Source organism: Periplaneta americana, chromosome 17 (genome assembly GCF_040183065.1).
Source record: "Periplaneta americana isolate PAMFEO1 chromosome 17, P.americana_PAMFEO1_priV1, whole genome shotgun sequence".
In the NCBI taxonomy this organism is placed as follows: domain Eukaryota; kingdom Metazoa; phylum Arthropoda; class Insecta; order Blattodea; family Blattidae; genus Periplaneta; species Periplaneta americana.
In genome coordinates, this window is record NC_091133.1 from 19485605 (window position 1) to 19501374 (window position 15770).

Consider the following 15770-nt stretch of genomic DNA (forward strand, 5'->3'; position numbering starts at 1 on the left):
TAGACTTAACTCAAACGACGGCTTCCATCTAATGAGGAAGGAAAGCTGTTAGCTCAATGTAGATATACTGCATGTAAAAGCGCTCTTTGTTAATATAGATTAATAAAAGCAGTATTTGAATGAAGCCCCGACCCGCCACTAATACATTCTATACCTACTGACTTCACATGACGAGTACCGCTAATTTTTCGTCTTGGACCCTTCATTAAAGTTCGTTATATATTAATGACAAACATATTGTACATCCGCGGAAACATAAAGTGGTCGGCCGTTTTTTAATTGAGCGCCAAACGGCACAGTTGTCGGCATAGATTCAATATGCATTTAAAGCACAATAAATACAGGGACATCATTTTATTTTTACTAACATTTCTAATATTAACCTGGCTATACCTTTGGATCAACGGTTGAGAACCGGAAACACTGTTTGCTACCCCCTTCCACGATTGGAGTTCGATGATACTGGCGTAATATACAAACAAATCACTTTACTAGATATAGGAGGGAAAAAAAGTAGTTCATCCATTTACGTAAACTAGAAAATTTCACGCATTTGAGTTTGATAATTTTCATTAGGTTTTTGTTTAATCAAAATACAGTACAGTATTAACAATGCGTGTTTTTACGCACGAACTAAGCTGTGCATGCTGACATATTCATTATGCAGTGTATATTATACTGTCTACAGCACATTAGTGTACACTATAGAGAATGAAGTTAAATTGAAATATATAATATGGGTATTTAAACACATTTTTGAAAATGGTGGCCGTTCATTTCGATACAGGCTTCAGTTCTATTGTGCATATTGTCGCACTATATACTATTGTACCTAATTCCAATTATCAGTTTCGTCCTTCGTACTAGTAACTCATGTTGAAATAATTCTGTACCTACTCTATAAAAGAGTACCTTACGTACTGTGAATTCAGTCTTCACTTCTGCCCGATCCGAAAAGATAAAAGTACTCAGACATGCTATCTACTGTCCGTCCAAGTGGTTATTTCGCAGGGTCGTAGAAAGGGGGGAAATCACGTGACAGTTAATTAATTAACTTTTATTTAAGTTATTTTAAACAGTTGTATAATATTACGTAGACGTCCAATTCCTAACAGAAATTAATGTTCTCAGAAAAGAGCTAAGACAGCCTAGCCATTAGCTGGTGGGGGAAACCGGGATGCGACGTAGGCAAATGGACGACAATATCTGTGCGAAAATGATTCAATATTGAAAGCTCTCTCGTCACTGGCAAACGTGAATATATTTCTGGAACATATTGTTTACTAAGACCGTAAGGCTACTATGACTGTATATGCGGTCTTGGTTCTGTGTGGAGGACGGTTGAACTTCATTAGTGGAAGGGGTGGGAGTGAAGTACAATAAAAATTGAAGTAAAAATAAAATGATGTCCCTGTGCAATTAAAAGTAATGCTAATGTTGTGATACTCAAAAATATTCATCGTAATTAGGCTTTAGGATGTTGAAAACTACGTGTTGTTGATTGTAAAGCAGATATTAAGAGCTAATATTAATACTGTAGGCCTATATACCAGCCAACTTCAGTGTTATACAGTCCGTATCACCTTCATAGCTCAATGATAGCGAGTTTACCTGCCAAGAAAATTATTTCGTTTTCGATCCCCGACCGTGAGATCTTTGCAATTTAAACCTGCGTAACTTAGAACTGTAAAATCAACTCCATGACAGGCCAAATCGGCCCAGAGGGTGGCGAGAGATTAAGGCTCCCAGCTTTACAAACACCACCTTTAATGGCAGTAAGGTTTGTCAGTCATACGTGCCCGCCACCTTTACCTCCAAGGACTTAGAATTATAAATTTTTAAAAGACATTTTGGAAAAATTATGTAGCCCTGAAAAGGCTGTTTTGGGTGTCCGTTCAATATGAGCAGCAATGATCTCTATCGTCAGCGACTTCTTGTAGTCGAGTGGGACGGGATACACTAATTTTTAATATTCGTGGAAGCATATTGTATGATTGAAACAGTTCTACAGACGAAAACAATAATTCATAATTGCCATCTGTAATATAGACTAGCATCCCGCGCCGTGGCGTCGTGGTCTAAGGCATGCTGCCTAAGACTCGCGTTACAGAATGCGCGCTGGTTCAAGTCCTCATGGGGGGAAGAAATTTCCTCATGAAATTTCGGCCAGTGTATGGGACTGGTGCCCACTCAGCATCGTGATGCACTTGATCATCACTGGAGTACTTCTCAAGCAACAATACACCCATTCACAGTATATTACATAAATTCAGTTGGTGGTAATTTAGAGAACCTTTGTTTTTCAGTAATTTCGGAATGCTTAGTTCACGATAGTGCAACAGTTCATGTTTTTAAAGGAAAATGATAGAACATCTGAAGCAAACACATACCGAAATATCTAAAATATGTGATTTCAGTGATGGAGCAGCTAGCGAATACAAGAACGAAAAAAATCCGTTAATCTACTCAATCATGAACACGATTTTCAAATACCTGCGGAGTGGCATTTCTTTGGAACTAGCCACGGTAAAGGGCCCAGTGACAGTGTAAGGGGTACAATCAAGCGAATTGCTGCAAACGCCAGGAACTCTAATTTCAACTCCTAAAGGACTGTATGATTGGTCAAAATGCAATATACAGGGAATTATTGTGTCATTCACATTCATTGAAAAACATGAAGTAGTTACAAAATCTAAATCCTCAAAGATTTGCCGGCCTCAAAGACTGTTCCCGGGACAAGAAGTGTTCACTGTGTGGTTCCAGTTCATGGAAAGTTAACAATAAAACCCTATCCTGATTCATCAGAAGTACCGAATAGTTGGAATCTGACCTGTGACGTGCAACCCGTCGTCAACGCGGAAACGCTTCTCGCAGTGACCAGCAGCAGTGCTGGCGCATGGCGCTGCGGTATAGATCGCCCTTTACACGGCGAGTTGTTTTAATTTGTAACTTCCTTATTTTTGAAGATCCCATTATGAAAATTTGACAGCCTAATGAAAATGCTTAGCAAATTGTCATTTATTTTTTTCATGCGAATTGAAATATTCGATTTTATGTAATGGCGTTTTTTAAATATATTTTTGAATTTCTTTAAACACAATTTTCAGAGCTGCACTGAATTATAGTATCTTAATAACCTATTCTGTAAGCTATCTGACGATATCTTTAATTTTTTTTTATTATTCTTATGGTCAGAAAACAAATTTAAAGTAGAGCTATGTGCTCAAATAAAAATATTTTAACTGCCCATTACATTTAAAGGGTAGCTGTCGCAAACATAATTTTGTACATGATTAATATATACGACATAAAGAGTTGAATGTACCATTTTTAACAAATTTGGAGATATGAATGTTTTTCGTCATACTGTTTTGCATGGAATTACCCTGCTTTCTATAAGATCTGTACAAAGTTTCATAACAATCCGTTGGAATGCAGAGAAGTTGTGAATTTTGTCCAGCTAGATTTGCGTTATTGCACACTGTGCAGCGTTATCACTACTATCCATTCTACTTTATAATGAATAAATGGTTTAAATATGGACAAAGCATTTAACATAGTTAAATAAAATCGTCACAATTTAGCAACAATTTACAGGATCAAGCTAAAATTTGTTTTCCTTTAAATTAAACTCATACTCCATTTCGTATTTTTCACAGCTGGAATATTATTATTGCATAACGTTAATGGTATGAACACCTTAACGATGGAGTACCAAATAAATTAAATTAAAATGAAATGTGTGTAGAAAGGTTACGTAAATTTAATTACTGAAATTCCTGAATATTATTTATAACTTTATATGAATAAAAGACAAAACAGAACTCGTTAAGAATTTTTATCCTCATGAGGTTTGAACATAAAAAATGCATGAGGTAAAAGTCCCTGAAATTGTATCTTAGCTAATAGGCCTACACCACGAGATTAGACAAAATCATTCGGTCAGGAAACTCTGTCAAAGGCTACTAGGTTAACGTGAAACTGTAATTGTCATTTCAAAGTCTTTATCGTCTTTATTTTCAAAAAAAGTTAGGAAATAAGAAAAATAGAAAAAAATCTTTCACCATTCTTCCTCTTTTTCTGTCACGTTGCGGACGAAAGTCCTGTTTGTACTTTCCACCCGAATGAGAAGACAAACAAACGCTCTTTCTATCATTTTATCTGAAGTTACTTTTTATGATCTCATTGAATAATAATTATAATGTCTTAATTTATAAATTGTAAGCTTTATATTTGTATAGACCTATGTTATGTATATATGTCTTCAATTTTTCAGATCTTCGTATACATGCATTCAACTCGAATGTGTCTCTACTTACGAAAATCTGTTTTTAAAGTGATACAGATACTAAAATATAGACGCTAAGTAAATTTCCTCCATTTTAAATAGCCAAGAGTAATGAGAAGCGATATTTGTAGTAGGTCTACTTTTAGTTTCTCCGAACATTTAACAAGAGACTTGTTATAATAACCTGTAATCTCTAAGAAAATAACTCTTTGATTGAACAAGGCAGGGTAGCCTATCGCGTAGTGTTTTATGAACAGAGAGATGGAACTATGATGTAAAACAACCAAGAGTGGAAGTAATTCTATAGATAGTTTTTTTGGTAGAAATCTTCTCCTTTTCTTAGAAACCATGTCATTTTGTTCGACATGAAATATTAAAATTACGAAGAAAACTATAATTTGATTTAGAATGAACGCTTATTTTGTTTTTTATTCCAATTAAAGACTCGTTAATTTTCTGCTAAAACATAAATTATAGTTCATATGCATCATTCGCGGATAAATTCATGAAAATAATCCGTCCAATAGTGTCGTTTGCCACTCACTGCACTGTCAGACAAGAGACATGGCCTAATCAAATTTTTCTGTAGTCTGTCTGAAATGCTAAAAACAGATATTTCCTTGAAATTCTAGAAATATCTTTTTGCAGTACTTTCTCTCTGTTCTTCGTGCAATGAGAAAACGAAAGTATTTCATTGTTCAGATATTTAAATATGTTTTCCTAGTATAATATATATTCTTCTGTTTGAAACAGAGATGAATTTCTAGCCACGATTTCGAAGAGGACTGGTAGAATTTCTTGCCAAGAGATGCTGCGATTTATCTTCCGTATGAGCTTGTTTATATTATCTAACTTCCGATTTCCGCCACATGGAGTCACATTTGATAGACTTACTCGTTGATAATTGTGAATGTCTGTGGTCGTTAAAAATCCCACTAAAGAAGAAAACATGATTTAATATACATACTATAGCAGGAAGGCGCGAACTACTTTTGGGAGAGACTTTCGTTTGCCACTCCGCACTAACATACTGGTATTTAGCATTCGAATAATATACAAATCCCTATAAAATCGATTAATGCTTTTAAGGTGATATTGGTGAGCAACTTCCTATCATCAGAATATTAAATTATTTTCTCGAAACCTGTTGAAGCTATAGAGCTGACATTTTTATGACACATCGGTACACATCTTTTGCTTATGATGTAACAGTAGTTGCTTTCTTAATTCATTTCCTTACAAACATTTCCCATGCGAATACTTTCAAAATTTGTAATACATTATCTTCAGTAATGTGTATTTACGGTATATTAGATTTACGAAAACATTCTTTCAGTACCTATAAGGCTACTAAATAAATACATCTATATCTGAAAATTTCACTTTTCTATTTTAAAAAAGTTGAGAAAATATTTCTTTCGAATAAAAAAACAAACTTGTGAAAAATGAGCATTAAAATTAAAGTTTACATTCTTATAATGCACTTATACTTCTCAAACAAATCTAAAAATTAACATGGATACAGTTTTAATAAGTTCTCTTCCCTTTATCTATTGAATCAGTGCTGGCCATCCCTGTATATAGCTCGACCAAGCCTATACTACCTCTTTCGTCTGTCTCCTTTCCTCTGTAAAGCGCTCAGGCTCTCCTTAGCGCTTGCGCCTGTGGGCATCAGTTGACATGACTGGCGTAATAGCCTATGTAATTAGTAAGCGATGTATGCAATGGAGGGGAAAAGGAACTGGCCACTCGACCCCATTATCTCCTGACCTAGTTGCTTCATGAGTGAAGCCTTGTTGGTGTCACTTATGGGGTCCAGACCTGTCTTCGGACAGCTGACTAAAGAACAATCTTTGGCTCTTCTTTGCAACCAGTGAATCTGTTCTATCGAAATCAAGTCCTACAACTTACTAAAGACGTAGAATTTAACCTCTAGAACAAGTAGGGTTGCCAACCCTCCCGTATTATCCGGAATCTTCCTATTTGCACCTAATTTTTAACAATCTCTCGGCTCCCGTATTATTTATTCTTCTCTTCGAGCGTTGTTCTCCCTTATTTTTGCATAATGTAAGAATGTTTATTTTAACATTTGATTTTGCCGTGAATGATGATTGATTATATCAGCGGTCATAAGCACAGAGCACTCTCGGACTAGCGTCTCTTATCCGCGCATAAGACATTGCACTGGCGTGCGACCGTGGCTACTGGCGGGTATGCTTTCTGTCTGTCCCTTCTGCACGACGGTGCATATTATGTTGTACTCGTTACACTTTACCCATTTCAGCGAGTGCTGACGACGACTGGATTATATGATGAATTTTTTGTTGAAGACAAGCATTAAAATATTCAGTCTTTTCAGCAAGTAATGCTTGGCAGAAATGGATTTTAGTGCTCACCCGTTTAAAATCAAACCGTGCTAATGCTATAAATTTGGAAAAACTGGCTAGTTTTGTTCTAAACATACAAAGCAGTAATGCTCATACAAAGAGGATGTTTCATCTCATGAACAATAATTGGACAGATGTTCGAAACACGAGCACGACACATTTAATCAAATCAAAGCTGAAAACTGCAGTCGACTTCAACTATTACGCGAGACAAAATCTGTCTCAAAATACACTTATTTTAACCCTAGCTGCCGAAGTGTAGAATAAAGTTGTTTCTCAACAACTGATACAAATAATTTGTCTATTTTATATGTGAAATTTTGTCGATTCCTCAGTCTCCCGTATTAAAAAAAAAGTTGGCAACCGTAAGAACAGGAATCAGGAAGCATAAAAACCTTGTAGGTCGAAATACTTTAGAGTTTTATATAAATCCCGCTTCTATACTTAGTCGTTAGCCAAGATAATAGTTGACAATACCTCACGTGTTATATGTATCGGATAAATATTTTCCTACTCTATTTTCGTTTTAAAACAGGAAATTGAATCATACGTTCCTTGTGATTCAATCCTACTTGGAACCACATTTTTCTTCCAATATAGTAATATGGATAATCATATTTTATTTACAGATAAGAAGCGTACTTTGAATTCTTCATTGTTACTCATTAATAAGTTAATTATAATGAGATGGTTATTTTTCTGACAGATAGCAAACACAGGTTATATGCTGTATGCATAGTCCAAATGTAGAAACATATTCAAAACACGTTTCTGAAGTTACGTATGATAAGTTCATCCCCAGTCCAACGCAGCATATGAATGGACTCGGCTGCAGTATCGACGCTGTCCGTCGTATTCTGCTACAGCCATGGAACGTTCGACATTGCTGTTCTCGTAGCTGCTCCAGCTCATTCACACCTGTCAATACAGGACGATAGATGCTGGCTTCCCACGTGACTTACTTGGATACACCATAACGAATTCTTGTCGTTTATTATTATTTTTTTTTTTGTTCATGGCTTAGTTAAAATCTGTCGATAGATTATTCCAACTAATTTTTTTTATAAGTTATGGCTACACCATTGTCTCTTTATTTTTCTTATATGGAATGCCGCATAAATTCAGAGTAGACCAACCCAGCTCAACTCAGAGCATGTCTGCAATCTTCATTCGCTTTATAGCGAAGGTTTCTAATAATATATCAAACCCCAAAAAGGAAGTGGTGTCATTTGCCAAAAATGCTTTGAACCATTGTCTCTGCCATTCTTTAGTTGCAGTCCATATTCTGCTTTTGTCTGGGATTAGCCTTGTTTCTATGGTTTCAATAAAGAAAGCAGTGTTCTACTTTCGTCAAATAATATCTACAAGTATCGATAGTTAAGAACGAGAAATCGTTATTCTTGTTACATAGCTTCATTGCTATGTTGCTGTGGACTATATTTTCCTTTACACTCCCTCGATGTTAAGTCAGAATAGGAGTTCGCTTACATGTCTTGACCTCATGGGGAATAGAGAATGCGAACAAAAGACTGGATTGTTCCTCTTGAAGGCGAGACAGATTAGAACTTCAGCCGTTGAAGTTTGTAATTCGAACTGACGAAGGGATAATGGTAACTACTCAATTATACACTTTTATGCCTCTTTTAGGTTAGGATATATTATATAATGTGTTTTGTTTGTGCCATTTTCATTTTAATCTGTGTGTTCTTTTGGAGAGTGGTTGGATCTAATCATAGGTGAAGGGGATGAAACCTACAACGTAGGACTTGTTTTACACAGCACGTACGGTCAGAAGACACGTGCATTAGATTTAAGAGAAATTTCTGATAATATAGTACATTTGTATGTATAATATTGCTCAATAAATCCATCTATCTATACTTTTACACTAGTCAAGGATTTCGATAGCTAAGATTGTGAAGTTCCAAGTACGAGACCACAGCAATTTTTTTTGTGTAAAGAATAACGTGTACTTATTTTTTCTGCCGTTTAACGACGTTGTATTAACTACTACGTTATTCAGCGTCGATGGAATTGGTGATAGCAAAGTAGTATTTGGTGAGATAAGGTTCAGGATTTGCCATGTGTTTATCTAAAATTATCCTTACAGTTGAGGAAAACCTGGGAATAAACCCATCCAGGTATTCAATTTAAGCGAGAATTGAACCCATGCCCAAACGCAGCTCCGGATCACCAGGCAGACGCGCTACTGCCTGAGCTACGCCGGAGGCTTTGTATTTATTTAAGCCTAACTCTGGAATATAGCTTATTTCTGTAATGACAGATGTAGTTGTGATTTTAAATGGTCAACACCTATCATTCTGGTATAATTTAACATCATTTCACTATAAGTCATCGCCAAAACGTAAGACGTGAAGGTCTGAAATGCAGTAGCGGCTCGTAGACAGCTGATTTTGCTGCAATTTATTTCAATACTTTAATGAAACTTGAAATTATTATTATAATGAATTTAATTTTTCTTCATAACTAGATTTTCCATCTATCTTAAAATGATCACAACAATGTTACTGTACAATTAACATTTGTTATTTTTTTCATATTACGACGATTCGTATTAGAAAGTTATGGGCTACATACCATAATACTAATCCATTGGCTCGTGGTTGCAAATCTCTGAATATACGAATATTTTAATGCTTGCAATAATACAAGAGCATGCCAGAAACTCAATTGTTCTTTTTCATCTGCTGAAGGTGGAAACAGTAGATCTACCAAGGTTCCTAAACCGATCAAAAAGCGGACTATTAAATAATTTGCTCTCTCTATCTGTGTCAGTAAATAGTATATGCATATATATGTATATATATACACATTTTACGACGCTGTATCAACATCTTACGTTATTTAGCGTTTGAATGAGATGAAGGTGATAATGCCTGTGAATGAGTCCGGGTTCCAGCACCGATCGTTACCCAGCATTTGCTCATATTGGGTTTAGGGAAAACCTCGGAAAAACTCCAACCAGGTAACTTTCCCCGACCGGGATTTGAATCTGGGCCACCTGGTTTCGCGACCAGACGCGCTAACCGTTACTCCGCAGGTGTGCACAAATAGTATATTCGCAATAGAAAATAATCTATATTTGACCAAAATCAACAATATTCTGTAGTATTCAGAATATCAGGAGCAATCACTGTCTTTAAAATGTTGTTTACAGCGATGTATTCGGAGATTTGGTATACATCGGACAGCGAAGTCTGTCGAGCAGGCCAGCAATCTGATTTGGTATATAATGGAAGCAATTTATAAATCTCCCTTGTGTGACGAAAATGTAGTTCTGTGTACTGAACGACACACTATTACATCTTGTGGTGGGCCTCATACTAGGAATTTGATTTTTTCTCTCGGATTTTGTCATAATTTTACTTTTTCATGCAAAAATTCAATTTCGAGTTTTTTCCAGGAATACTCGTTTTCAGCATCCCTGATGCCGAAGAGATTATGTTAGCGTTCCGTCTGACTGTCTTTACAGCGATTTCTGCCAATTATTGGACATGTGTTCATACTCAAGTCAGTTTATTCGGAAACCCTACACATTAAATTACAATTTTAGTACAAAAAATAATAGGTCTTTATTTGAAATAAAAAACATACATTGGTGCTCCACTTCAAGAATTACTAGTTGAATTTCTTCATTGAATTTACTATTTCCTGTATTACAGAGAATTGTATATTACATATAATGTGGAATAAACTGAGAAATAAGATGGCGCGGAAAAAATAAGATAAATGTTTATATTATATAGAATTAGTTCTACTTTTGGTGCGGATTTTGTCGAGGACTTTATGGTTTGCTTACCCTGATTTTAAACTCTTCTATTAAGCATTAAATGTCGTTAACTACTGTTACTGCTACTACTACTACTACTACTACTACTACTACTACTACTACTACTACTACTACTACTACTACTACTACTACTACTACTACTACTCCACCACTACTGTTATTACTGGAGATGAAGTGTTTGCTAGCTAGTGGGGTAAAGGGTTAGATATCAGTCGCAGTGCAGAAAGAGAGAAAAACTCGGCTCAAGGTCTCGTGGTCACTACACGCTACTAACCAATTAAATTTATAGCTGCTTCGCTAGCATGTCAACAGTAACCGTCAGGATGCGATAAATGTTGTTTTCTGAACGCTTAATAGTATGTTTTTCTGATTCACTGTTACAAAGAACACGGGTGGCACTTAATGCTTTCCCTACCGCATATCCTCCTCTCGCAAAGTCTAGCTCCCAACTGTAGTCTACTACTGCAACTATGCCTACTACTACTGTTCCATCCGCAAACAGTGGGGGGCCAGCAGCCAAAAGTATCCGTGTCCTTTGTATTTATTTTTCTACGGTCACTGCTTTGTTTTTGATCGAGACTCACGTTGTATTTCATGTTCTATTGTATTTTATTTCATTTATAACATCTGTCAGGATCCACTACATTATCCTTCTACATTGATAAGCGTAAGCGTAGGCACACTATGCAGCTCGCGTCAGTGTGTCAGAATACCTCCATGCTGACATAAACGTCACACCTACATAAACATCAACGGCCTACGTAAAATTGAACATTGACTGTTCATTTTATCTGTTACACTGTTAAAAATGTTCATGAATAATTTCAGGGGAAAAATTGTTCCGGGGCCGAGTATCAAACCCGGAATCTTTGGCGAGCGTGCCAATGCTCTACCGACTGAACTACCCAGGAACTGTAACAGACATCGGCTCAATTTTTCCCTTTATATCCACACACCTCATGTGGGTTGACAAGACGTCAAAGACCCACAGTTGAGTAGACAAAAACTCTGTGTGACTTGAATTGTGGTTTTCTGTTAACGAACAGTGACGTATATTATGCAAATCTGGCTTTCAGATGCAGCTCATTGTGAAGCCGACTTGAATAATTTCAAGGGGAAAAATTGTTCCGGGACCGGTTATCGAACCCCTGGAAATTGAAATTATTAAAGTCAGCTTCACAGGGAGCTATACCTGAAAGCCAGATTTGAACAGTTTTCATTTGTTTATGCTTCTTGGTCTTATCCTTCACTCGTTTTCCTTTATTTATCATAATACAGTAGTTAGTAGCCCTACATTAATATTCATTCAGTGTTCCCAACAATTGTCATCTCAAAGTAGCCAAATAAGATGTCAAATGTCGCTAACAAGTCACTAAATTCAATTTACAACTAAAAAGCGTATCTAAAGAAACGGGTAAGATTAGTAATAGCAAAAATGCATTGTAACTTTTACAGACATAAATCATCCATATCCTCCTCTTTTACTGTAGGCTAGCTGCTGACGTGGAAGATAAAGATTCATATAGGCTGGAAGTGGAACGTAAATACACATCAGTACTTTCAGTCTTCCACAGTATACTTACAGGAATTTTGGTATTTGTGAGGTGTGAGGTATAGCACTAGCTGCTTTGATATGAATTCTGTTTCGTAATTTTGTTTTCACTAAGTTATACTGACTAAACAGGCGTTCTATCTCAGTATTGGAATAGGAAAAAGGAAATACGGCCATAGCAAACATAGTTATTAGAGTTAGCCCCGGCAGAATATTTGTACTGGTACACCTTAACCAAAAAATTTACTTTGATGAAATACTGCACCATTTAATAACGCCAAGAATTCGCGGGAGGAAAGATAATGCAGGGGATAACTCAAGATGTTGTGCAGGGATGTTCTTATAATGTTTTGAAATTGTACAAAGGAAAATCTTTTCTCTCTCATAATATTAAAAATGTAAAAATACAAAATTAATGATTCGAAATACATTTTATTAAAAACAGTTGAAATGATAAAACATAAAAATCGCTAACTTTGTCGCCAAATGATTAATAAAAACTCCAGAAAAGTCGTTAGTCGCTGTTTCGTAATTTTTGTCGCTAGGCACCCTCTGAAAACTACTAGATCTAGCGACTTGTCGCTAAAGTTGGCAACACTATTCAATGTAGGCCTACCGTCAGCACAAAGTTCAATCTCTTCATAAGATGACGCATTACATTAGCACGTGAAGAATGGACCATTTCGAAGACGGGAATCGAGCGACTTGTTCTGTATCATGGATTCTCAAACGCCTATAGAACCAGGAGATATTGCACGTCAAGCATGCTCTGTTAAGATCAATAACTTTCCATATAAAATAGGAAAAACGACCTTAAAAGAATATGCGCTGCGGGTTGCTTACGCCAGAAATTACCTCGTACGAGTTACAATTGGACATCTATGTAATCTATATAGTCAAAGCTGCGCCTTATCTGTTGCGTGCCCCGCACTACGAGATCAAATATTATGATAATAATGCTCGTCACATCAATCACAGAGTTTTAACAGTCTACTTGTAGCAAAGCAAACGATATGCCTGTAATTATACAATGTGTGTGACACTTTTCTAAGTCCTCAGTGATTTGTTCCGAGAGTACAGTAGTTCTCGAGCACTACTAACTTTGAAAGGTTTAACGATGGTGAACATCAGCTAAATGATATTAAATCGCGTTTTACGTATTGAAAGCGACTTAGTATTTAATAATAATAATAATAATAATAATAATAATAATAATAATAATAATAATAATAAATAATATAACATACAGGATGTAGCTAATCGGCGATGCATGCAATGGAGGGGGAAAGAAACTGGCCACCCTACCCCGTCATCTCCTGGCCTAGTTGCCTCATTAAATGATGCTTTTTGGTATCACTTGTAAGATTCAGACCTGTATTCGGACAATTTACTAAACAACAACTGGAACAGATCATTATACTATTACAAATTATTATTGCAAATTACAAATTAATTTACAAATATAAATGCTTTGTTATAGAAAAATACACTGTTATAGAACAATAGGATATAATTGAAGGGTGCAGGAGAAAAAGATCAGGTTCACTTTTTCAGGATAGCAAATTGAATGTTCGATCAAGATCGTTCTTTCATACAGTGCACAAATTTAAAAGTTTCTCGGACGCTAATCGTTTATGCTCATTAATAATAAACGTAACGAATAACTCGCATGTTAATAATTATTACCTATTGGTATTGTCTGGCAACATTCAAAACATAGGCTTCCGTTCTCGATTAGCGCATGACGTCATTATTCTACAGGACTTAATCCCCACTCCAGTATGACCGATAGGAGCACTTTGAAATGTATGTTGCTGGGCTGTACTAATGTAACAACTCGTTTTTCACTTTTTGTAGGTCCTGATATGTTCTCCCTTATACCCCTTCAATCATACAAGAACTCAAACGCAGGTATTAAACGATCTATTTCTAAAATTTGATAGGCCTAACTATGCTTTTATTTTATAATTACAGTATAATCTGAAGTCAAACATATTTTTGTTTTATAAGAAAAAAGTATAAAGATAATGGCAGGTGTCCATAAAAGGACATCATGTATAAATATTGTCCAAAATTGAGAAATACTGACCTTACCTTTTGCGCGCATTTTTCCCTGATTTATGTTTTGTATTAAAAACCAAAATACATTTAGTATTACTAAAACTTTCGTAATTTTAATACAAGACGCAAAATAGATCTCCACCTACCCTCTGTTAATTTAAACTCCTACTCTTCGGTGCACTGCTTAACTATTTTAAAACTTAGAAGTGCCAAGAAAAAATGTTCAGAACAGAATTAACCAACTTTCTACATACTAACACAGTCTATTCAACTAACGAATTGTATATGCTTGCAAATTGAATTAATCTGCTTGCCATTTATTGTGAAGAAAGTTACACAACGCAGAAATACATGCATTATACTCTTCACTTGACATAATAAAATTAGGAACATTAAATCCAGACGTTTGAGATGGACAGGGCATGTAGCACTTATGGGCGAATCCAGAAATGCATGTAGAATGTTAGTTGAGAGGTCGGAGAGAAAAAGGCCTTCGGTGAGACCGAGACGTAGATGGGAGGATAATATTAAAATGAATTTGAGAGAGGTGGGATATTATGTTAGGGACTGGATTTATCTTGTTCAGGATATAGACCGATGACGGGCTTATGTGAGGGCGGCAATGAACCTCCGGGTTATCTAAGAGCGAATTTTAATTAAGTTATATTGTATATTTTTATCAAATAAGTATTACATAGAAATTGTAGTATTGCAAAGTAGTGGAGTGTCTTTTTAGAAGTCCCAAAATTTCCAACATTTCTGCGTTAACTTATGCTCTTTGAATTTTTTACTCTTTCTTGTATCCTAAAACTATTTTCTGCTTGGTGGAAGGAATAGGCAACTTGGATGTTTTTGTTATGAGTCGAGGGGCCCCAAAATATAAGTTTGATGCGGGAGAGGCTTCCAAAATTCTCTGATACACCACGGAATAGTGAATAGAATTTCATGTTTGATTATCTTATTTTCGTTATGTTTCAAGGGCTGAGTCCTTTGGCTCGTTTCGTTCTTGCTCTTCTCACTTTCCTGCCGGGAATGGGATTAGGAGGCTCTCTGGATTGCTACTGTTTGTATCATAGCATGCCACTGATTTTTATTTATTTATTAGTGCAGAGTCTATATTAGTGAATCTGGAAGGAGATAATATACAATACAAAAGTTCCACCATTCTATTCTATCATTTATTCGACACTTTGGATTGTGAATTAGGTTATATACAAATTATTCAAAGTATTTATAATTTAAACGAATTAAACATTTCGCGTAAGTTTTGGAAATAGAGAACTATCGAATATGTACTGTTCTCCAAGACTATCTTTGTTTCAGGTTCCAGTTTTTCACCTCCTTTATCTTTTTCAGGTGGGTGTTCAGTTCTCCAAGCCTCTTCACCATACTGAAGGAGCAATTGGAGCCGCTATTAAATGAGGCCAAACCTGCCTTTGTCGGTGAGTGATCTGTTAATAACCCAATACCTTTTCATTTGTGCATTTTTACGATTAAGTAATATATTCATTTCAGTTGAAAGTCCGAAATGTTATATATATTCTGTCTTCCTGAAATCTGATTTTTATGAGACCCAACAACGAATTGAGCACTATAATGAAATAGTATATTAAACATTTTTGAAAGCAACAGTTAAAATATAACACAAATGATTGGATTTTCTATTTTAAT

The 15770-nt window shown here is 35.7% G+C and overlaps 1 protein-coding gene across 6 annotated transcripts in view; it reads left to right on the forward strand.

Annotated features, from left to right (window-relative positions):
• LOC138693213 (uncharacterized) overlaps positions 1–15770 on the forward strand; it is a 394304-nt gene that overhangs the window by 228116 nt on the left and 150418 nt on the right. For all 6 annotated transcript variants that reach the window (XR_011330253.1, XR_011330254.1, XM_069817007.1 and 3 more), the window contains exon 4: positions 15456–15541. Coding sequence is in view for 4 of the 6 variants with exons in the window: in XM_069817007.1 (XP_069673108.1) it covers positions 15456–15541 (86 nt within the window). In the remaining 2 variants the exon portion in view is untranslated. The remainder of the gene's footprint in view (positions 1–15455; positions 15542–15770) is intronic.